The following is a 26,377-nucleotide window of genomic DNA, read 5'->3' on the forward strand; positions in this document are numbered from 1 at the left end:
TCATTGAAATGAACCTAATTCTAAAGCACATTCAATGAAGGTATGAAAATGAAGCATTCAAAAGAAAACATTATGCAAACCAGATTCAAGATTGAATACTCCTTCCATGCGGCTCCATTGTTGTTCTTTCCTCTTCAATAATTTTGTGGATCTCACCTACAAGTGCTCACACAATTGAAAGCAAAAAGGCTCAAGAGTACTAGAAACGAAAGTTCGGTAAAAATTCGAGATTCATGAAGTGATTGAAGGGTCAAGGATTCGAAGGGTTATTAGAAGGGTTTGATTGAAGAAAATTATCCAATTTATAGAAGAATTGGATAAATGACAAGATTAGCATGATGCAATTCAAATAGAAATTGCAAATCAATATGACAAATTATGACAATTTCATGACAAATTGAAATGCCACTCCCATAGAATTAGGAGATGAAATAGGAGGGAAAAATAATTAGAAATTTGAAAATTAGGAAATTGAAATTGATGACCAATTAGGAAATTGGAATTAGAAATTGATGAAAAATAGGATTTAGTGAATTAGTGAATTAATTAATAATTTTTCATTTATTAATCAATTCACAAAGAGGAATAATTAGCCAATTAAATAAAGATTTAATTGTAATAAGCAGACTTAGGATTAATAAATAATTTAGTAATCCTAGAGGAAGAAATGGCAAATTAGGTTAAATGACCAAATCATAAAACCCTAGAAGACGAATTAGAAATGCGAAAAATGGCAATTAGGTCTTGATTGAAGATAATTAATGTCATGATTTTGAATTGATAAATGACCAATGCGACAAAATGATTTGATTGAGAAATGCGCCAATTGACGAGGAACAATGACAAATTGATCCAAATTGACATAATTGAGACAGACAATGATCGATAACGATATGATTGCAAAATGACAAAATCGACAAGAAGACAAGAATCGATGACAAAATGGATTGCAAGATGACAAGATTGATAATGACCACGATCGATGACAAATTGATCGCAAGATGACAAGATCGAACAGTAACAACGAACGATGACAAATCGATCGCATGATGACAAGATTAAAAAGAGGACAAAACCCTAATTAGGATTGACGATGTCCAAAATGATGACAAATTAACACGCACATTGATGCAACAAGATAAAATCGATCAAAATCATGACTGGATAGTGTTGTCAACAAGACCAAATTCGAAGACGAGATGATTGAAGAATGTAGAAGAATGACTCGATGCTCGCAAATGATAAAAATCAAGTGCGTGACATAGGAGAAATGTTAATGCAACGCAAAAACCTAAAATGAGGCAATGCGCAAATGTTAAAGTATGATTCCGCAAGCGTTGACCATTTTTGGGTGTCTACAACTATATCAGTCGCACATTGGTGGGATACGAGCTAAACTACACACCAATTGAGTGCGCATATCTCGCCATGGTCTTTGCTTCACAGAAATTACGACATTACATGCTCACTCATAAAACTAAGTTGGTTGCAAGGATAGATCCGTTAAAATACCTTCTCAATAAGGCAACGCTTACTGGGCGACTGGCCAAATGGGTAATGATACTGAGTGAATTCGACATCGAGTATGTGGACAGAAAAGCAATAAAAGGACAAGCCATCGCAAATCAATTAGCAGATGCTCCCATGATAGATGATGTTCCTCTAAGTTCAGACTTTCCAGATGAATCCATTTTAACAGTGTCACATGCAAAGCCATGGCAACTGTACTTCGATGACTCATACACACAGCATGGGGCAGGAGCTGGCATCCTCTTTATAACTCCTCAAGGGGATTCTATACCAAAATCATACCGCTTATCATTTCCTTGCACTAACAATATAGCGGAATATGAGGCATTAACAACAGGATTACGAATTGCAGTTCAATGGAAGATCCAAGAACTTTGTGTTTTTGGAGACTCCCAACTTGTTATCCGTCAAGCAACTGGTGATTATCAAACAAAAGATGAAAAGTTAATGCCTTATAAACAAATGGTGGATGATCTGAAATAACACTTTACAAAGATAGACTTTGAGCAGATACCAAGAGAGCAGAATCGCGCCGCAGATGCCATGGCTACAATTGCTTCATTGATTGATTTACCTCCAAACGAGACCCGCTATGAGTTCTTGGTGGATAACCTTTTGGTCCCTTCATATGAGATAATGCCTACTGAGATGATATGTGTTGTTGGTCCTGAATCCCAGTTATATGGTTCCATCTTCACATACCTTCGCAACAATATCCTACCTCCTGATCTATCAAATAACCAACGCCGCACCTTCATTCACCAATCCTCTCGATATGTCATTTTAGCTGATATCCTATACCGGCGAGGTCTAGATGGCACTCTTCTTAGATGTCTAGAAAGCGATGAAGCTCAGATTGCGTTACGTGAGGTGCATGAAGGGATATGTGGTCCACATGCTAGTGGTCCTACCTTGGCCAAGAAACTCATCAGGACTGGATATTATTGGCCCAATATGGAAAAAGACTCATATCAGTTTGTCAAGAAATGTAAGCAATGTCAAATTCATGGAGACCTCATACATGCGCCAGCACAAGAACTACAACCACTTGCGTCTCCTTGGCCCTTTTGTTAGTGGGGACTCGATCTCATAGGCAAGATTCACCCTCCTTCCTCTAATGGTCATAGATTCATTATCACAGCCACAAAATATTTCACAAAATGGATTGAAGTCGTGCCTCTCACATAAGTTACTGGAAAACAGATTGCTACATTCATCCTTAACTATATCATTTGCCGATACGGTATTCCTGTTTCCATTATCACTGATAACGGGCGTCCCTTCAAAAATCAGGATGTTCGCGAACTCTGTGACCGCTTCCATATCTCCCATCGTTTCTCCACACCATATTACCCCTAAGGTAATGGCCAAGCTGAGGCATCTAACAAAACAATCCTTAAAATCCTCAAGAAAACAGTCGACGATGCTGATCGTAATTGGCATATTCAACTTAATCCTACACTTTGGGCCTACCGCACAAGCGTCCGTACACCTACAGGAGCTACACCCTATTCACTAGTCTATGGTTCTGAAGCCATCTTGTCTATTGAGGTCGAGTTACCCTCTTTACGGGTCTCTTTGCAAAACATCATCACTGATGAAGATTACAGGGTCTCTCGCTTACAAGAACTGGAACTGCTAGATGAACGGAGACAAACTGCTTTTAATCATCTCAAGGCTTACCAACAACGAATGAGTCGCAGCTACAATCACAAGGTCAAGCTTCGCACATTTGAGGTAGGTGACTTGGTTCTCAGAGAAAACCCCAAGAATCAGCAAGACAGAGAGAAGAAGGGCAAGTTTGAACAAAACTGGCTTGGTCCTTACATCATCACAGCAGTATATGGCTCTGGGGCATATCAGCTCTCAACTACAAAAGGTGAACCTTTGGAGGATCCTATCAACAGCATGCACCTTCGCAGGTTCTACACATAGCTCTTCAGAGTATCCTAATTCAAAAAATACAAAAAAATCAAAAAATTTCAAAAATACAAAAAAAATTATAAAAATAAAAAATCGTTACTTGGTGAAAACCTGGCAAACAGGCGCCTTGTGACACAAAAAAAATTGAAAAATGGAAAAAAGTAAAGAGAAATAATTTCGTCGAACGGTGAAAACCACTTTGGTGGCGCCCTAGGCAAGTACCATGTTGAAAACTGGGTCACCAGCGCCATGCGTAGAGACATTGCTCCTTCCTCCTTCAGGATTCTCTTTCATCACTTCACTTTGCACACACTCACAACCTATTCATTCATAATAAACTTACCCATTCCCATCATGGCTTGTTATTGATCTACCCAAGATTGGTTAGCCATTCATAATAAACCTCCCTTTTCACCTCCCTTTCCATCCATAATAAATCAGATCCTATCTGTGGCTAAGGCAAATCCTACGTCTAGTAATGGGTGTGGAACTGAGAACATCACAGGTTTCGAGGAGTACAGTTTCTTCCAGCTTTCTTCAGTCTATTCGCGCACAATCCGCAATAAAGCAACATTTGCATCGCAGATCCGCAATAAAGTATCAGTTTCATGGATTTAGTCATTTTCAAACGAGACACAACAGCAACAATGGGCTTCAACAAATCAAATCTTTCAGCAGACTCAGACAACATTATGGTTCAGTGCTATCTATCCTTTCTGTGAAAATAAACATTGTGACCACAATCAAATACGACTTATACAAGTGACAAGAGACACTAAACTTGAGGACTACAGTGGATGTTGGTGTCGAGTCTTGGTTTTCTTTTGATTTTATCTTTTGGTGACATGTCTTTTAGCTTTTCTGGGATGTCTTTGACTAGAGATTCTATCTCCAGGATGTCTTTGACTAGAAAGGCAAGGATGGGGTATCGTCACCTATTTGTGCTTGCTGTCTGTGGATTGTCTCTTAGTAATGCTATGACTTGTCCAAGGATATGAGGACACTGTGAGTCTAGTGTGAACTGGGGCATTCCTTGTTTGTGACTGTCTTATCTCCATGCAAACAGGTACAATGACTTTCTGGGTCGAACATATGCCTCGATTGTCATAACCTACTTGCCATAATAAAGCTCAATGATGATAATGCACAAGAAGCTCTTTCACTTTCATATCTTCTGTCTTTCATCCCCCCTTTCTTGATTGACTTCCATCATCCTTCTCGAGTCCGCTTAGCCTGCTATCACATGACTGAGTATAATGACACACCAAAAACATTTGCATTACATGTAGCTGCACCTACATTACCACATATAAGCATTTCATACATACATAAAGATATCACAACTGTATCACATGCTGCACACAACACTTGTTAGCACAATTTACATTTCCATTTGCATATTCATCTGCATTACTTACATTCACATTTGCATCATGCATACACATATAAACCATAAAAGAACAAAAATATTGCATTACATACATATTTGCATCCATATCATAAGCATCACATAAGAACATCTCATCACATAGGTACACATGCATATAGCTGCCGCAAAGATGAATCATCTCATATATATAATCAAAAGTGTCATGATACAATGATGTCAAAATCATATGGCTACAATCACCCGCAGGTGTCTACAATACAAAAATGGTACAGAACTGATACAAAGGGAGCCCTCTAAGGCTATGATGAACTCCCTCCCTCGGAGCCGCCTGGCCTCGATGGAATCTGAGCCCCTGAAGGACCCGCCCTAGGATCATCCCGCCTGCCCCCTCTATCTGGTGGTGGTGGAGGACCCATGACCCCACCACTAGATGCCTGCCTCCTCCGACTCCCTCCCGTAGCTGTCGTTGTACGCGACGGTCTATGGAAGCTCCTCGCCCGCTGATCTGCTGGCACTGCACCGTAGTAGAGGTCCCTCCAGTACCCTATCTCCTCTCCGGCCCGCAGGACATATGCATATCCTGCCCCTGTGTCCTCCGCCGCCTGTCTCCCTGCCCTCAGTGCTGTCTCAGCCTCGGTATAGCGCTGGATGGCCTGATCTCTCTCCCACTCAGTATCTCTGAGCCTCGTCCTAAGCCGATCCCTCTCCCTCTCCAGCTCCTGTATCTCATCTGCCTGGCCCTGACAGATCTCCCTGAGCTCAATTAGCTCATCCTCCTCTGGGTCAGCCCCCTCTACCTCTGCCTGTGGCTCTCCCTCTGCGGGTGCCTGCCCCTGTACCTGTACTGGTGCTTGTACGGGTACCTGTCTCTGTACATGCCTCTGTGCCTGTACCTGTCTCCGTCCCTGCTCCTATGCCTGTGCTGGCACCTATCCTTGTACCTGTCCCTGTCTCTGTACCTACCTGGGACCCTGTGCTGCTGGTACCTGTAAGGGCAATCCACCGCGACCCCTCACCACCTGAGCCGGTCTCTCCTCCCCACCCTCTCTCCGAGGTGCAACTCGCCTCTCCACAACTACTCCCCTTCGCCGCCATCGGCCTCTACCCCCATCACCTCCACCATCATCATCATCATCCCCACCTCCATCTCCATCCAATAGCTCCCCTGGATTTGTCAATCGTGGGAATGGATGCTCTGCCCAATACGCTGTATACTCTACATCCATCCCGACATCCTCAATCTCAGGCCACATGTCCCAAGGAAGAGGTATCATCTCCACCAGCTGAGTCACTGCCTGATCATACGATAGTAGCGGCCCAAACTGTGCCTGATCTTTGACAGTGCGGGCATACATGCCTGATCCCCGAGGCATCCTCTGAATCCGGCCAAACTGTCGGCCAATCCTATCCACCAGCTGCCTCTCCAGCATATAGGGCGTCCGCCCAATTAGGTACCTGCTCGGGAAGGTGCAGGGCAGCTCCACGATGTCATCCTCCCACTGCTCACAGCCCAGATAAGGTCGCCATATGACCTCATCAATATCATCTAGCACTCGTCGCCAGTACTCTAGCCTGCCAATCCGTGGCTGCGAGGTGATCATATCATACAGGTGCACAAAACTGCGTCCATGTCCCCGGCCTCTGAAATGTATCGGCCTCGTCACTGGCAGATGCTCATAAGCCCAAACCTGCAATAGTGTCACCCCGCAGCCCAATCCAACTGATTGATGATACACAAACTGATGCAGCTCATAGTACAAGTGTGCCAGCACACATGGTCCCCAGGCATATCTGGTATGCTGTGTCATCAGCATCTCCAGTGCTCCCCCCAGCCTACAGCCAGTCCCCGTGTCGCCCTATCTGGACACAGGAAACCACTGATAGCTCCTCCGATCACCACTGGCAATGCTAAACCTGTGGCTGTCATGGTATCCCAGGCCACGTGTCCTGCCCTCATCTCCAATCTAGGGTCCTGAAACACCCGTCTCAATGCCTCTCTGTCACCATCTCGATCGTATGGGATCAACTCCCCATCGATCGACACCCGCAGAATCCTATATACATCCTCAAGGGTGACTGTCATCTCACCCATCGGCAAATGGAATGTGCACGTCTTAGAGTGCCATCTCTCAGCCAGCGCAGTCAACAAACCCATGTTTGCCCGAAACTCAGGCACATACAATATATGTCTTAGACCCATCTCCTCGATGGCAGCTCTATCCTGAAACGACAACTCAGGTCGCAACCTCTGCGTCGACGGGAATCTCTCCTGTGACTCTAGCATAGGCAAATACTCCTGCAGTCAAACAACTCAATCATGTCAGTTATAGTGGCATTCACTGTTTATCACAAAATGCTACTCGCTATCTAAATGCATATGGCTATCTACCCTAGTGACACTCACTGTTCATCACAAAGTGTTGCTATTTATCCTAATGGTACTCACTGTTCATCACAAAGTACTGCGTGTGTGACACTCCTGTTCATCACAAAGTGTTACTCACATTTGCACTCCCTGTTCGTCACAAAGTGCTGCTCATATTTCAGTACTCCCTGTTTATCACAATGTACTCTATCTTGGTACTCACTGTTCATCACAAAGTGCCTTGATCTATCCTAGTCTTCCTAGAGGACCTGCTTGAGTGTATCCTCTCAGCAGCTTATCCAATCGACAGCGTATGTTCATCACAGAACTGTCAATTTGACCTAGAAGATGCAAATTCATGCTTTTCAAAACGCAAACGCGCTTACATGACGCAAACGCTTTTAAAGACTGCACAGACGCGCTTGTCTGACACAGACGCGCCTGCCGGACACAGACGTGCCTATACTCTGCATAGACGCGCCTATTTGACACAGACGTGCCTTCTTGGCACAAACGCGCTTGAACAGCACAGACGCGGCCGCATTCAGCACAAATGCGGGTCCAGACACAAACGTGCCTGGCACAAACACAGACGCGCTCAGCAGACATAGACGTGCCTGGCACCAACGCAGAAGCGCCTGGACGTTTTTTGACATTTTTTGGACCCTAGTCTAAGTGCATTTATTGCCCTATTCGACATGCATTAATGACAAAATTAAATGCATCAAAGTACGAGGAGGTTTGGCGGTACTTACCGGCTCTCCTGCCTCTGCTGGCCTCTGGAATCGACGAACGCGGTCGAATCTGTGAACCAAGGCCATCGCTGCTGACTGCTCCTGCTCTATCTTCGCTCTACAATATGCTCTTGTGGATGCGTAGATGATAATGAGGATGTATTTCCCCCGTGGCTTATCTTATAGCCTACCCTAGCCCTCGCCTTCATTTCCCGAGTCAGTCTTCATTATCCCGTGACTTTGTCACTTTATCTGGTCAGTCCATTCTAGCCTTTCTTTCTTATCGAGAGATTGTCTGCAATCTTTTCAGACATTTTCATCCAATCTCTCGAGGGGGCATATCATTCCCATTCTGGGGCAACTCTGTATCAGTTCATCTTATCTTCTTTGAAATAACACGACAAGCCGCATTGTCTCAAAGAGGGGCAAAATGTAGACACCTAAAATTGTCATGTCTAATTAAATAAATATTTTATTTATTTAATTATCTAAGCCTAATTCTTCTATTAATTAAATAAATCCTTATTTATTTAATTAATTCATTTATCCTCTTCTAGCCTTATTTCTCATTTAAATAAATACATTTATTTATTTAAATTATCATTTTCCTAAATTAAATAAATATCTTATTTATTTAATTGATCCCACTTCTTCTATTAATTAAATAAATCTATTTAATTAATTAATTCATTAGCCTTTTCTACTTATGACACATGTCATTCATCTCTTAATTCATACACTACCTACCTCTCTCATTATTTTTATTATTTCTTCTACCTACCCTCTAATCTTAGCCGACCTTCTTTTACACCTCTCAATCTTATCCCTCCATTTCATATTGTGTCTTCTATTTAAAGAGATGCCTTCTTCATTATCAGACCCTAATAAATCATCCTAATGAATCATCTTAAGGACTTGACTACACTACGATCCTACTTGCAACCACATTCCGTTCTTTGTTGAGCTCTTGTGCATATAAAATCTGAGAGCAAATATATCAAGCAAGATCAATGGAGATAGGAAGAATGGAGATCAAAACCCTATTGGACATGTGATGGTAAAATCTTTGTGATTTCATGTGATTTGCATTGTCTTAGGTAATCTTCATATGTTATGGTGGATCTTTGTTGATTGTTAGGCTAGGATTTTGTGGTTGAATTCATTTAGCCTTTCAATATTGTTATTATTGTTATCCATTTTCACCATATACACGCTCTAACCCCCTCTGGACACAAAAAACTCCAAACTTGAAAATGACAGTTAAACTGCCATTTTCGGTTTTTATAGCAATTTAAAAAAATAAATTTAAAAGTGGGTTCGATCGACCTAGGGGTTTGATTGAAACCGTTAAAAATAAAAAATTTAATGGGTTCGATTGAACCCCCAAAGTCACCTGGGGTTCGATCAAACCCATGTCGAATGGCAGGTTCTATCGAACCCTATGTGGGGAGGGGTTCGCTCGAACACCCCTAGTTCATTCGAACCCCCCCCAACAAAAAAACAAACAAACAAAAAAACCCCGCCTATGCCAATTTTCTTCATTGGCAAAAGTGGGAACCATTATTGTGGGATAGCCCATACATACATACATAACATACATACATACATATACACACACACACACGAGTATGCATGTATGTATACATATACGCATATACATAAATACATACACATTTGTGTGTATGTATCTATGTATGTATGTATGTATGCATGCACACACACACACGTGTGTGTGTGTGTGTATGCACGCGCATGCACACACACACACATACATATACATATGTATGTGTGTATACACACACACATACATATACACATACATGTATGTGTGTATACACACACACACATATATGTATATATATGTATATGTATACACACACATATATATGTACACACACACACATGTGTGTGTATATATATGCGTGCGCGCGCACACACACACACATATACATACATACATACATACATACATACATATACACACACATTATGTATTTACATATATATAATATACACATATATGTATATGCATATGTATACATATGTGTACATATAAGTATACATATATATGTATGTATGCACACACATATGTGTGTGGATATATATGTATATATATGCATGTACACATACATATATGTACATACATACATATATGTATGTATGTGTGTATGTATGTATGTATGTATACATATGTATACATATATGTATATATACATGTATATATACATATATATGTATATGTAATGTCTATATAAATATATGTATACATGTGTATATACATATATGTATGTATACATACATATACATATTGTTATTATGAGGATCCGGTTAATACTGAGAGGGGGGGTGAATCAGTATTAAAACAAATCTGCAACTCTTCACCAAACTGTACCGGTAACTACTCAAACAACCTTCAAAGCAGATTTAACAAACCATTCACTCAAGTGTTCATTAATATGCAAACAAAGTAAAGATATCAAATGCACAATTCAACAATGCATCTACCACATGGACACAAAGATTTTTCATGTGGAAACCCAATTGAGAAAACCACGGTGGGAATTAACACCCACAATATATTTATGCTATTTTGGAATGCGCCCGGTTAAGAGCTTACAATATGCCTGGTTAAGAGTAGACCTTGTTAGGAGTCACTCGATCAAGGGATTTTGCCTTAGCCCTGTTAGGAGCTATACCATGTTAAGAGTAACCTTATTGGAGGATTCCAAACTCAAATTAATGAGGCACTCGGTGAAGGGATTTAAAATATAAGACCTGTTAGGATCTAACTGGTTAAGGGATTTCAAACTGCTGCAACTGTTAGGGAACAACATGACAAATTATCTTATTACAACACTTCCTTCCTTGCTAGTACATATCCTTTTCAATGCAACTCTGCTACACACATGTAGACACTTCAATCTGGTTAGGCAATACCTTCTTCTCAAACCACCGACACTAAAACCCTTGTCCAACTAGTCCTAAATACACTTTTTAGTTAGGGCGGCTACAAAAGCCCTAATTACATCAAAATACAATGAATTTACATTTAGCGCAGCAAAAAACTTTGCCAAAATATATTATAGATCATTTCAACAAATTTCTAGATGATTTTCGCCGTTGAATGATCACCACACATCGATTTGATAAGCAATCAAACCCTTGTTTCATTCTTCTATGCACTTTGTTGTTTCCCAAGAAATTTGATCCTTGTATGCACTCAAATACCATCTTATCATTACACATGGATTATGACACATCATCACTAATTTATGAACATGATAAGACCCACCGCCAAACCTTAAATCATTACTGATTAAAGATTTGATAGTGGTATTCATTCTTCTTCACAAAGTTCATAGTAGTCAATTATAAATGTGCTTTCCGGTTCACCAAACTTGATGCGATTTCAATCATAGAATCATGCTAATGTTTTGAACATATATTTTGAACCGCAATACCCGAATCTTCTCCAATCGTCTGTACCGATCACTTGATCATCGCTCTATTCCTGTTTACTAGTTGACAACAACTTAGCAATTTTGTTGTCTAACTGATTCCACTATTGGTAGGTCTAGATGACTTAGATGATTAAAACAACATGGTTGCCATCAATGACAACACAAATAAAGTCATCAATCAACCTATTATAACTATATCATCATCATCAAGCCAAAAATATCCATCAACTTTACCAGTCATCTTCTCATCATCATCTCCATCAGTTATGCCAACAATAACTTTGCCAACAACAACTTTACCGATCATCTTCTCATCTCATCATCATATCCATTAGCTATGCCAACAATCTCCCCCTTTAGCATTGATGGCAACACCAAAAGCTCATCATGCAAAATTGGAACTCTAACTGTTATGACTGTTGTACTTCTCTCTTCATCGGTTCTTCTCTTTTTGCTCTTTTATGTTCTCCCTATTTACTTTTCTTCTCCCCCTTTTATCTCCTTTCTTCTCCCTCTTTACTGATGGAGATGATGATGAGAAGATGACCGGTAAAGTTGATGGAGATTATTGGCTTGATGATGATGATATAGTTGTAATAGGTTGATTGATGACTTTATTTGTGTTGTCATTGATGGCAACCATGTTGTTTTAGTCATCTCAGTAATCTAGACCTATCAGTATAGCCTAACTGGTAGTGGAATCAGTTAGACAATAATAACTTTGTCAACAACAACTGTACCCGTCATCTTCTCATCTCATCATCATCTCCATCAGCTATGCCAACACATATATGTATAAATATATACATACATATATGTAGGCACACACACACACATACACATTCATACATGTACATACATACATATATGTATGTATATATATATATACATACATGTATGTATATATAAACATAAATGTATGTATATATACATACATATATGTATTACATATATATGTGTGTGTGTGTGTGTGTGTGTACATACATATATGTACACACACACACACACATACATATATATAGGTATACATATGTATACATATATATATACATATACATATGTGTGTGTGTGTGTGTGTGTGTGTGTGTGTGTGTGTGTGTGTGTGTGTGTGTGTGTGCATATATATATATATAGGTATGTGTGTGTGTGTGTGTGTATACATACATACATACATACATACATATATATATATATATATATATATTTGTTTGTGTGTGTGTGTGTGTGTGTGTGTGTGTGTGTGTGTGTGTGCATGTGCATATATATATGTACACACACACACACACATATATACATATACATATATACAGGTATATATATGTATACATATGTATACATATGTATACCTATATATACATATACATGTGTATACATATGTATATGTATATGTATATATGTATACATATGTATACATATACATATACATATGTATATACATATATATACACATGTATATGTATACATATGTATATGTGTGTGTGTGTGTGTGTGTGTGTGTGTATCATATATATACATACATATATAGTAGGCCGGAGATAAGATCCACTCGACCAATGCTTATTCTAGTAGGCTAATTAATCCAGGGTGGGAATCATTAGCTGCATTTGTTAGTAGGGGAAATGAACCTCTTAGCTAGTTGCTACTGAGAAACCCTCTTGTCTCTTCCTTCCTATCTATGTGACATTCAATACTTATCCAATCCTTGAAGCAGGGTGGGTTCCCTCAATCACTTGCTAGAAGGTTATCACTCATATTTATTCCCCTCTTCCTTTGGTTTTTATTGAGTGACTCCATTCCTCTCCCTTATGGTCGAGCGTTAAAACCCAACTATTTGCAATTGAAATAAAAAAGAGCAGTTACTTGTTGAGTGGCTTGTTCCCCAGCTTGTTTAGAGGTTATTTCCCCTCCTTCTATGACATTTAATTTAAATACCTTTGTGGCTCCTTCCCTAGCTCAATGAAAGAAAATAAGTCATTATTGCTTAGTCGGTCAAGCTTGTAATCGGGCTGAGAAGCTGTGTACCTCGTGATATTGGAAAGCATCCTTCCCTCATGCTGCTATTGGGTTGGTTATCATCCATTCCGGTCGGGGTGGATATACGATCCATTCCCCAGCAAGGTGGGCTGGGAATAGCTACAGGCGGCGGGTGGGGACATGTAGTCAAGAATGGTTGGAGTTTCTCGACCAGAAATATGCAGTGGAAGTGGATAGGATCTTGATACTAATTAGTTAGGTTTTCCTAGAGTTCCCCAGAACGAAAATTTTCTAGTCCAAGCAATGGAATAACTTCCGTATTTTCCCTTCCTCAATGAATGAGCCATCTCAAAAAATTAATCCTTTGTTTTTTCGGCTTTTTAGATATTGGCACACACACATATACATACATACATACATACATACATACATACATACATACATGTATATATGTATATGTATGTATGTATATGCATGTATGCATGTATATATATCTATGTATATATATGCGTGTGTGTGCACGTGCGTGCGTGCTGCTAGAGGGGGCCATCTCTATTTTTATTCATTCATGGAAATATTACAAAGGCTATCTACAAAGTGCGGGGCTACATATTGTTGCAATCTAAATGTAGCAGTATATCCATATCCACCCAAAGCAATGGAACATTGGAGATTATCTCATCCCTATTGCCATCAATTGCCGTGTTAGCCAATAAATCCCCAACTTTATTAGCTTCTTGAAATGCATGTTTTATCGAGAAGAAATTGAGCTTTTCCAAATTATTACATATTTGTTTTATCCACCCTTGAAGGCTCCAATTGTAGAATGATTTTTCTTTGATCACATTCACACATACCTACAAAGCCCCTTCAATTTTGATTGCTAATATTCCTTTGGAGATACAAAGGCTCAACCCAATGTCTAAGGAAGCCAACTTCCCCTCACTATTAGTACCATCACCCAACCTCCCAGATAAACCCCACACCATTTTACCTCCCTCTTATTTGATAGTACAACCAACTCTGAATTTACTTAGGTTCCCACAAGAGGCCCCATCAAAATTTAGCTTCAGGCGACCACTAGGAGGGCATATCCATCTTGAACCTTCCACCTATCCTCTGAGTGGAGAGTAGAGTTAACATAGTGCTTTAGAATTTTCAATTCTTTTAATGACTTTATGAAGACAAGCTTCCTTTGATGTGGGGCACAAACATTCAAAACTTTCACTATACTAGCCTCAATGCTAGATATGATATGCTCTAGTGACCTCTCCTCCCCTTGGAATATACACTTATTGCACTCTTTCCATAGTGGCCATAGAAAAATTGAAGGGGAAACAATCTAGATGTTTTTCCAAAATGATGTAGCTATCAAGCTCAACTAGCCTTTAGGGAGTTATATAGGTCTCCTTGTCTTGCTCCATGCCATTGCGACTTCTCCATTAATCAATTCCAACATTGTAAATCTACCTCACAACCAAGCAAAAGATGTATTGTGCTCTCCTCAATTGATTTACACATTGGACAACAATTTGGTCCAACAATTCTAACTGAATGTAATTTGTCGCTTGTAAGTATTCGCTTATGCATAACCGTCCATGCGAAGGCCCTGGCTTTAGGGAGGACTGCCTTATTTCGACACAATTTGATAGGCCAATCCTTTGATTCATGTCTCTAGTTCAATATTTGGTATGCAAGCTTCATAGTATAATTGCGCCTTTGCCACACACCAATTTATTCTATTTGCCTTGGAGATTAGTAGAACTTTCCTATATAACATATTTATTACATGTTAATAAATTTATTATGTATTTATAATTAATATTTATTATTGAGATATAATTTTAAATTATTGAATATTAAATTAGTTAATAATTAATTTTCATTTATTTACTATTAATACTTTTTTTTTTTTTCTAATTTTTAAATATATATTAAGATTTGCCACGTGACACTTGTTAACATATGATTAAATTATCACATCCTTTTTGAATGTAAAACAATGATAATAAAACGTTATGTGATTGAAAAATTTAGAAATGCCATGTGGACAAAACAGACTGGATAGAAAAAAGCATATGACATCAAAGAGAGCTAAGGATCATGGTCAAAAGCATGTTTAAATGAAGCTATTAAAAGGAAAGTGAGGTCATTAGTTGCACAATTCATGATGTGATCGCATCATCTTAGGCGTGAGATTGGTAGGTGAAAAATATCCAAGGAAACTTGGGAAGAAAGAGTTTGCATATTTTACAATAAGGAGGTAATAGAACAGAACGCCACTTTTGTATGGAATGCACGCCTTATTAAGATATCTGAAAAATAGTTTGAAGGTTGACAACATATACTAGTTGTTTGAGCAAAATATTAATAATAGGAGATCAAAAGAATATGAAGTCATTCATTGGTTAACATTAACATGAATATGCAAATTTCACATTAAGTCATTAAAAACATTAATAATACAACAATGATTTATTTATTTGTCTATTTACTTTGTCACACTGTTCTTTTTTCTACACATAATTATAGTCAAAGAGAACACATCAAAGGCAACTTTGCACAACGGCTGCGAACGGTTTGTTTAAAAACTGAAAATTCTCCGAAGAGGCTGAAATAACTGCTGAACGGACGGTGTATGCACTCCAAGCTCTTTCGAGCTTTCTATAATGAATCTAGACCTTACTGTAAACTGGCCATCATAACGTAAACGCAATAGAAATCATACGTACTAGCAGATATAATGAATCCTATAAATAAAAAAATAGTATCGATTTTTAGCATTTTGGCCATTCAATTTTTGTTAAATGCTTCGGCAACGTTCTCGCGAAACACAGCATTTGAGGGCTACTCTGAGGGTCCTTTCAAACCCAATCAACAAAATCCAGGTGTGTCGAGCATTATTAGAATTATATTTGAATTTTGAAAGTTATCAATATTATGCAGTTTTAAATTCTGGTCTGGTGTAATAATTGTCCATTTCAACTGATATTTCTCTGAAGGGTTTGGGAAGGGAAGGCTAGGCTTGGTTTCTATTCTCACAAAAACATGTGGGTTTTAAAGATAATACGAATTTTGGTTGCGGGTTGTATACATTTTAGTTGAATCCATGTAATATCACTTCGAGATTATTTATCCACTTGGGGGGTTATTATTAGTATATAGATTTGCTGGAAATGCTTGACTATGCGATTGTGAATGAGTGTTTTTCTTTAATGATTTCTTCATCACCCTTTGTTCTTAAGCATGCTCATTAATAGGTCAAAGTAGGTGCGGATAATTTATGGAAAATCATTTTATAGTGGTTAGGTACCATTAAATTTAGGGCCTTTTCTTCTCCATATTATTAAAAGCAACATAATTATTATCTGCAGGTCACAAGGGAAAGAACATTTTTCCTTTTGCTCACATCCCCCATCCCCCCATTTGCCTTATACTCAACAAATGAAAGACAGGAAATAATGGTTAACCTAATTCTGCAAGCTAAGCACTGATATGTACAATATTATCAATTGAATTTCAGTAGTGTAAGAGGCAGATTGTGTCCTTGATAGTTTATATAACATTACAACTGAACTTTAATTGTCTAGCACCTTAGTGCACAAGTGCGGGGTAGTGTTTAAGGATAACTGGGAACATATTTGGGCCCAGATTGGTTCGAAGGATCAACAGGTCCCAGTCCTGGATTTGTTATTTACACCTACCCTGTTGTGGGTTGCCTTATTGCGACGTGAGTTTTTAATCTCGAGTCACTCCCTGAATGCGTCTTTTTATCATTACTCGACAACCACTTGAATCTCTTTTCATAAATCTTTGTCTACACATATAGGCTTTTAGACTTTTAAAAAATAAATATTTCTGATAGTCTATAAATATAACTCAAATGAGCGTCCCAGTCAACTGATACAACTACTTAGCTTCTTAAGGGCAACAGCTTATAAATTACTACTAGAAGCCAAATAATGGAAAGTCAAGAGTCACCTCTTAGAATTTCACCTTACATGCCCCACTTCGGAGATTTGAACTTTGGTGTTCATGATGAGAACGCAATGCATTAAGCATTTTATTTCATCCCCCTTAGATGCTATTAGACTTTCATAAGCATCATTTCTGTTATTTTAGCTGTAGTTTTTCTATTTCCCCGTGCTTTTGTCCTGTTTGGTGATAGATTACTGACAATTGATTCCTGCCAAAATAAATATCTTCACGCTTAATTTATACTGCAGAGGTTAATAATTTATGTCTGTCTAATTAACTGAATAAAATGTTAGTATAAAGCATCAAGGACATTATCTTACTTACAATTATTCTGCCCGTAATGCCCATTGGTATGATACTCCATGTGAATGCATTCTATCAATTTGTCAACTCTATAATTTTAACAAATTAGAGGGATGGAAGTTCAAATTCACAGAATAGATTATTCTTTACATCCATATCTGAAGCATATGTGGTCAAGATTGAGGTGTCATTACTACAATGGATAACCTTTAAAGAATCACGTAATGCCATGATCTGTGGAATTTGATTTCACAAGAATTCTTATAAGGTCAAACGCTAATAATTCTGACCAAATTTGGATGGATCCTCCTTTAGAATCATTTGTTATTGTAACTGAATAAATCAGTTTGAAGTAAAAAAATATATTTGTGTGTAATTTCTTTTTATTGTTCATATTTTATTTTTCACTGATCCTATCATTTATGTTATCTAGTGGGAAGCTTCTTTAAACAGAATCAGAAGTTATGGAGCATTGGGTAGCATTAGAATGTCATCTCTCATAGGGATTCTCTAGCCAAATTAAATGAGATCTTCATCTGATGCTGATTCCATGTGTTTCAAATTGTACTGCAGTGACTCGTTCAGAGGTGTTGGTGTTTTCAACTCGTTATGGGGTATGAATTATTTACAATATAAAAAAGGCTATGATTTAAATGACCATCTCGAGGATCAGTGTCTACTGAGATATGAAACGTATTACAGTATTTGTCGCTTGTAAAGAGTGAGTAAATGCAAGTATGCATGGACCTGAAGTGCACCCAATAAACAAATTAAATTGAATAAATGAATTAATCTATATTGTAGAAATGGATCGATACTATCTAGGTGTGGGTTGTTAGCATTTTGTATCTCTTGGATGTCTATTGTAGTATTGTTTGAAACTGGATAGGAAGTTGATCTTACTCTCTAATTGTATGAAGTGAATAGACACTTAATTATTGCAGAGTTCATATAATTTAAAACTACTAAGCAACATGAATCTTAATTCAAATATGTTTGAGATATGTGTCACCACAACTAATTTTTCTTTATTAACTTCTATGAAGAATTTTTAGCAGTGTTCCATGGGGATGTGCCTCCCCCCCTCCCCGAACCCCACGTCTTTGGGATGTGGGGACAGGGATGTGGCATCTCGAGTCACTGCCGCATATGCGCCGCCAGAGACGCAGAGATGTCTTAGCGTCTCCAAGATTCCTTGGAGATGTCTACGTGTCCCACGAGAGTCTTGGGGACATATAGGAGTCTCCCATAACCCCAACTTAGAAATTCGAATCCTAAGCAAGAACGGTGGAAAAATTGTGAAAATGGCACCCTTGTCTTCAAGCCAATCTCATTCTCTTCATTAGATATATATACATGAAATATAACATTTAAGTATAAGTCAATGTGACTTATACTTAAAGTCTAGGATGTCTGGTTTGCTGGTTTAGGCCCCTGGTCCTGGTATGGTTCCACCTGGGTCCTGGTCCAAGTCCGGTTCGCCTATGGGTCCGTGTCCACAGGGCCAGGTTTGAACTGGTCGGACCAGGTTCAAATCCGGGCGGACCAAGCTGAATTCTGACAGACCATGAGTGAACCAAGTGGAAAAGTCTGCTAAAAAGCACTTTTTTTGTTGTTGCAAATTTAATAATTTTTTGACATCCAAAACCCTAAAAAGTCCTTTTATAATAACTTATGCTGGGTTTCATGTCTCATTTGGTGTGTAAATAGATTGTTTTCTCTTGAGCTGGAGCAAATAGGTGATTGAACAAAAGTTTGGTTGAGCAAGAGGGAGTTGGAAGATTGATTGTGAAGCTTGATCGATTGGTAAAGCGCAATAGGTTGCAATAAAAAATAGTGGAGAACTTAGTATATGTGCATTCCGACTTGCGTGTCCTTTCACACAAGCTGAATGAATACAAAGAAGGGGATTCAAAGATGTGGGAATGCAGAGCATACGGACTTGGATGCTTCCACTTCTCAGCTTGTAGTTACTTCATTGGAGGACTTGGACATCGAGAATGTTATTGGTGCAGCTGATCCCATTGGCCTTGGCAGTATTGGTGAATCAACTAATGTCGTTGAAGAAGAAGAAGAAAAGAAGAAGAAGAAGAAGAAGAAGAAGATTAGATGATTTAAACTATTTGAAGTAAATTTAGTATAAAGTTCCAATTGTTGCAAGTTGAATTTTGAAACAATGATACTTGAACTTGATATTATCATTTTAATACTTTGATGTTGAACTTGAAGTATATGATGCTATGATTAAAAGTTTATACTTTATGGTGTTTTTGTTGTTCATATGATATTATGTGACATTCTGATCTTAATTCATTTTTATATATATATAACACATGTTTTTGTACTAAGGAACCCAAAACGAACCCAAACCCCTTTCAAAATTTGGCTATACTGGTGTACTGGTTCTTCGAACCCGAACTTGAACCCGACTTCGAATCGGCAACCTAGCGTAAAGTTATATTTCATGTATATATTGGTAGGATGTTTGAGAGTGGTTTTGGATCTCTAGGAGTTATAATGCAGATTCTAGGTTTTAGAAGATTTAAAATTTTTTAGACTTAGTCAAATTTCAGTAATCAGCAATCTCTTATCAGTATTCTTTTGCTCTATCTCACTTTCATCTCTTTCCCCCAAGATCTAAACCTATCTCTACATCTCTCTCTCTTACGTAGACCCCTGCTAGGGGTGCTACCCTCAACCTCGTTTTTGTGTTGCCCCCAAAGACCAATCAAACTAATTCTAAGCAAGTAATAAGCCAATGATGAATCATGATTATAAATCATATTTTCACTATAATAGAAATCTCCAATTTGGCAATTTCGTTTGTCAAGTTTTATTTAGTAGTCAAGAAATCTTAGTATTTAGTATTTGCAATTTTGCTATATTTAATATTATTAATTTGCCAAAGTTTCATTTGAAATATAATTCTTATACATCTTTTCATAACTAGTTATAGATAAAAGATTCTACAGCAAAGTCTTTAATTCTGCCTATTGAATCTCACAGAAAAGCTTCCATCAAGAATATGGTAGAGAGTTTATGAACCGAGGGCAATTGGGACAACACAAATGTGAGGATTTAGCCATCATTTTTGAAACTGAAACATTTACCTTTCCAAACGGAGAGAGAATCAAACTTCTTGAGCTGCAAATCATCTATTTACTCTGAAATGCATTGAGATCGTAGAGAAACAGACTGCATTACAACGTTCCTTTCAAAGCAATATGGAGTATCCCAGGGGTACTGAATTGCCTGGCAACTACTGACAGTATAGTCTGAAATTGTGTGAAATTGTTTTATTAATCATTAGGTAGCATCATAAGTAGGCTCAATAACAGAAATTTGGAGCGATAACAGTAAAATTCTCTATAACAACCTCAAAATATTTGGAGTGAGCAGTAAAATTTTCTATAGCAACCTCAAGAAATTTGGAGTGATAACAGTACAAAGAAGGGGGAGGCTTTTCTCTTTATAATCCTGGACAGTATCTGTAATTGGGAAGTCAAGCAGGGAACAGGGAATACTAAAGCAGGTTCAGATCTACCACTGTGGGAATAGAAAGCAATCATGGTGTAATAGGAATAAACAAGTAATCATGGCATACCCTGGCCCTATAGATATATGGATCCCCCATTATAGATAGGCTCTGAGAGAATATTTTGAATGGTAATGCAACTTGGGAGACGAGGGCAGCAGGTGGAAATTTAAGCAAAGTCAGTGGGCCTACCCTGCTATAGAAATGAAATCAGGTAGTGGACGGAGGGAAAGTGGGGGTGTCAGTGGTTGCGCTTGGGTTTTTTTCTATTGTGGCAGGAATATCGATTCATTCTCAAGAATCTCAACACATATATGATTTTGAATCTGCTTAGAGATCGATGGAAGTAGCGAATCAATCCTAAATCTGTTCATAGAATAGAAAGCTGACAGAATTCAAGCAGATTCAAATAGCCTCCCTCTGTATTCTATCATGTTAGGCCTCAGAGTGTTCAAGAACATAGATTCTTCTATACCACGAAAAGGAGAATAAATCCCATATAAAAAGAAAGACTATAAACTCTATATAACAGAGAACCACAGCATGTACAGATGTATGTACTATATACTATAGAGTATAGACCGACTGCCATGCTTAAGCTACCACCTCAAAAGACAAAATTTGGGAAATGACCCTTTTTCTCCTCATTAGAGGAGCTTTCAACCTGAATCCCGTCCTTGCCTTACATATTCATCATCTGAAATAAGAGGACATAGATGGGGGTATCCAATGTCCTTAGGAATCTCAATTTTGAATTTGTTGCAGATCAGACACAGAATCTTGTCATGGACAAACAATCAAATGAGCACATCCTTTAGTAAATTCTAGATTTTAAAATTCTTAAATCTTTATGTTTGCATCCATCTCAATCATTTCTTCATTAAGAAGAAATGTGTCAGTTGACATCAATGTATCAAAATTAATGCCAATTGTTTGAGCAATTTTATGCATGCTTTGCCACATCATGGTATTTCTTATAGCAATTATTTCCTCAGCTATCTTCTCAGTTATATTAGTTTTACCAATTATTTCTACAATTTGAGTGTGGAGGAGGCAATAGTAGATCCATTTTAGAAGTTTCATTCCCTTATCTCTACTATTTGAGGGTTGCTCTTACAGGAACGTGGGTCACTTGGGGAAAACTGAGAAGGATCAATATATTTTTGGCTCATGGAAGGTAGGTATTGGCAAGCAACAACACTAATGGCAACATTTTAAGCAGTTATGTCTCAGTGTCGAAGGTATAACCCTATAATATAACATAATATTCAATGTTTATCTGAATTTTGGGGATGGGGACAGGTTTCAGGAGAATGAAATATTTTCTGAGTTTCGGGAACAGTGGGGAATGGCTATTAAAATATATATAAAAAATAATATTTGAATATTAAAATAGGGGCAAAATATTTAAACAAACTAAGAAAGTTAAAATTTCTAGAAGTAACTTGAAAATTTGATCCATGATCCAACATTGAATGACATAATCATAATGATTATGATTAATACAAACAGACTAATAGTAAATGTGAAATTCTGAATTCACAATGACAATCTATTGATCCAATACAAAGTACAAACTTAGAATGAAAAAACAAGAAAATCAAAGCTGCATTGAACAATGAGCTTAGTAATTGGTGTCATCATCAAATGGAAATGTTGTGAATTACTACTATCATTGGAATTGTTAGATGTAAGTGGCTCCTACAATGGGACTTGTTGTGACCTAATCACACATCATCCTATTCCAAATGGGGACGCCCTACATTTTTGGTCCACTTGGTCTTTTGGTTGTGGTGTTTTGGGTAGTTTGGCAGCAATTTCTTCAATCTCCTCAGGTCCCCAAGTGTTTTGGAGAAATTTGGCTAAGTCTAGAAGCTTGTATTGTGTATTTTAGGGTTTTTACCTTTCAGACTTAGAGATGAGGTCAATAGCTTAGGGTTTTGAGAAATTTGAATGAAGCAATGAAGTGAAAGCCCTTCAAGGAAGCTACCAGTGCAATTTGAGTGAATTCTGAGGACTTACTATTTTTAGTAAGTTCCACTGCATCCCGGATTGGCCTAATTTTGTGTTTAAACAAACTTACTATTTTTAGCAGTGTTTATTTTTAGTAAGTCTATTTCTAGTCAATGTTCTTGTGCCCTGATTTGCCCTAATTCGATGATGGGAAGAACTTACTATTTTTAGTAAGTCTATTTTTGGCAGGTCTATCTTTAGCAACTGGCAAGGCATTGACGACAGAACATTCTTGAATATCCAAGTTGTAAATCCGAAAAAAGTTGAAAAACAGGTAGAGTCTAGAATTCTTTCCCAAGATGACAAGGCATGAAAAGTCTATTTCTGGGTGCAAAATCCAAACAGACAAGGAGGATTTTCCAAATTCCTCAAAATTCCTCCTCTACCCCTCAATGGCGCTCAAGGCAAGGTGGTGGGCACAAATTTCATGTTAAGGAGGATTCTTCCTTGAGGAAGAAATTCCTCCACTACCTCCCAAATGCTCTTTAAGTCAAGTGGAGGGCGCAAAACATAGGTCAAGGAGGAATTTTCCACTTTCACAAAATTCCTCCACCTCATCCAAAATGCATTCAAGGAAGATGAAAGGTGCCAAAACCAAGACAAGGAGGAATTTTCCATTTCTAGGAAATTCCTCCACTTCACTCTAATTGTGCTCAAGGATAGAGGGATGGCGCAAACTCATAGTCATGGAGGATTGTTCCTGCCAATACAAATTCCTCCTTTGCTAGTCAAATGCGCGCAAGTAATGAAGAATTCTAGGAAATTGAAAAATTGACTAAGTGTTGAGATTTCTCTTCCTTTGGACTCCAAACAAGACAAGATTCCTTGGATGTGGAAAAAGTGATTGAATGTCAGGAAATTCTCCCTGCAAAACAAAGTACACATGATCATACACAAAATTCCTCCAAGGCAAAATTTCACAAGGGAAGGAATTTTCTTTCTCCAAGATTGACAGGCATTTAGGATTTCTTTAGAAATGGAAAAAATTGTTAAAATTCTTCCAAGGCAAGAAAATCTTCCAAAATATCCCTTGTACACCTAGGATGGAAAGAATCTTGTAAAAGATGAGTTGGCAACATGCAAAAGGAATATTCCGTATTAAAGAAGCATAACTTGGAAAATTATAATAGTTCCTATTTTTGAACTCAAGAGTGACGGTGGGGTCCACTGGAATGGCGAGTTGTCTCCTTCTCATTAAGGAAACTTGACGCATGATTGAAATGAATTAATTACAACTTCTAAATTTATCTCCTCGCCAACTTAGCAACTTAGTGGACGACTTCTATTAAAGAAAGGATTTGGAATTTATTCTTCACAATGAGTTTTGGAGAAATTGAAGCAAGAGCAAAGTGAAGAAGAGCTAGGGCGAAGTTTTTATTATTATCTATAAGTTCTTATTTCAGAGGGTTTTATTTATTCCAAGTCTGGAATTGATAGCATGGGATTGTTCCCTCGATGGATTTCTAGAATTTTCTTGTCAGGAATTTAATGTTAATTATTGTATTTTGTAGGAATGGCAGAATCTAGCAAGGCGGCAAATACTTCCTGATACGCACAGAGCAAGAACGAGCAGAGAGGATTTCTCCCAAAGACAAAAATCATTTCAAAATGGAGAGAAGTCAACAATACCATCTTGGGAACTTTCAAGTTGGGAGAATTTAGAAAGAGAGTATTTGGAATAGACAGACATCCTCCATCAGCTATTGCCAGAAAGATAGTTAGAAGTGGAATTGGAGTAGCTGCCAGCTTCCCTCCTACCATCTAGTGCCTCGAGCTGATTATGGAATGTGCAAAGCATTACAACGCTGAAAGAAGAGCGATTCTGGCACTTGATGGAAAACTCTTGGCAAATCTTACTGTTGAATCAATTGTTGAAACTTTTGGAATTCTTGCATTCCAGTCCATGATGTATAAGACCAAAGAAAGGGCGACCTTGATTTATGATTCTAGCGTTGAGAGATGCACTGGAATCATCAATAAAATATGGATGCAAAAGCCAAAACCTCACATTTGAAAGTTGCCGAAGTAGCTCACTAGCATGGATTTCAAGCAAGAATATGCTTACCTTGTTATGATGATGAGCTGGGTCATGGGATGTCCATAGGCTTACATATTTGAATATTGGATGTTTTACTTCATTGGAGAAGTAATGGAAGGCATAAAGGTGGTAGATTGGGCAAAAATAATTAGCAACCGCTTGGATGAGTAGCTGAGGAATTTAAAGCAACATCAATCTTTCTACATGAGCTCGTATGTTGTCCACCTTTTGGCTAGAATGGGCAAATTTAGCGGGTTACCAGGCAAAGGACCCATGGGATGCGGTCTAGGGCAGCTGAAGGTCCATGAGTGCTATCCACAATTACACTTATATGATCCTATTTCTTTCAAGAAAGCAAGCAACACCTTTACTATGCATATTACTAGATTCTTGCAAGGAGGACTTCACACAAGGTTGTCTCAAGAAGCAAGCAATGTAGTAAAGAAGTATGGGGCATGGTACATCCAATTTCCAAAATTTACTTACATCCGGATCCAAGGATTCTTTGCCCAGCCATATAAACTTCCAAGATATCCAATGGACAAGATGGGGCTATTAGAAATTACTAGACAACCGACCACCTATGACAAAGTTCAGAAGAAGAAGAAGAAATTGGGGCTCAAATTTCAAATTGTCGTGGGGGATTATGTAGAAATGTGTTCCATCATTGGCGGCAACAAAGAAGTTATTAGATGAAGTAATATTCTACCACCTATAGCGCAAGGACATTCTTTGATCCCTATGACAAAATAAGGATGGTTACTGGCGTAAGGCACAAACACAAGATTCGACAGAGGATTATTGGGCTAACACCAAGGATGACTTTGAAATCAAAAGGAGGATGTTTTCCAGGTTGCCTCTTAAGTTGATAAGAATTTGTGAAGTCATACAAGTTCCAGATCAAATAGAGGAGGATGTGAATACTGTTCAGTCGGAGTATGAAAAGGAGAAGGATAAGCCAATTCAGGCGCCTAATTGGTCAGAACCAAAAGTTGATGATTTAGATGTCCCAAGCAGGTTAGTTTTGAAGTTCACTAGGTACTGGGTTGAACAACACATCTTAAAGTTGAAAGCAAAGAATACCCGCTTGACTGACATTCTGATGGGATTCTTGGAATCCCATGACGAGGCAA

The 26,377-nt window shown here is 38.2% G+C and overlaps 1 protein-coding gene across 5 annotated transcripts in view; it reads left to right on the forward strand.

The window, feature by feature from the left end:
* The first annotated feature begins 15,914 nt into the window (after positions 1–15,914).
* LOC131029311 (peptidyl-prolyl cis-trans isomerase ppi1) overlaps positions 15,915–26,377 on the forward strand; it is a 148,418-nt gene continuing 137,955 nt past the window's right edge. For 4 of the 5 annotated variants that reach the window (XM_057959748.2, XM_057959749.2, XM_057959751.2 and 1 more), the window contains exons 1-2: positions 15,915–16,265; positions 18,232–18,272. In XM_057959748.2, coding sequence (XP_057815731.2) covers positions 16,121–16,265; positions 18,232–18,272 — 186 coding nt within the window. In that variant the 5' untranslated portion in view covers positions 15,915–16,120. The remainder of the gene's footprint in view (positions 16,266–18,231; positions 18,273–26,377) is intronic. The other variant, XM_057959752.2, reaches the window with a different exon arrangement.

Source organism: Cryptomeria japonica, chromosome 10, assembly GCF_030272615.1.
Source record: "Cryptomeria japonica chromosome 10, Sugi_1.0, whole genome shotgun sequence".
In the NCBI taxonomy this organism is placed as follows: domain Eukaryota; kingdom Viridiplantae; phylum Streptophyta; class Pinopsida; order Cupressales; family Cupressaceae; genus Cryptomeria; species Cryptomeria japonica.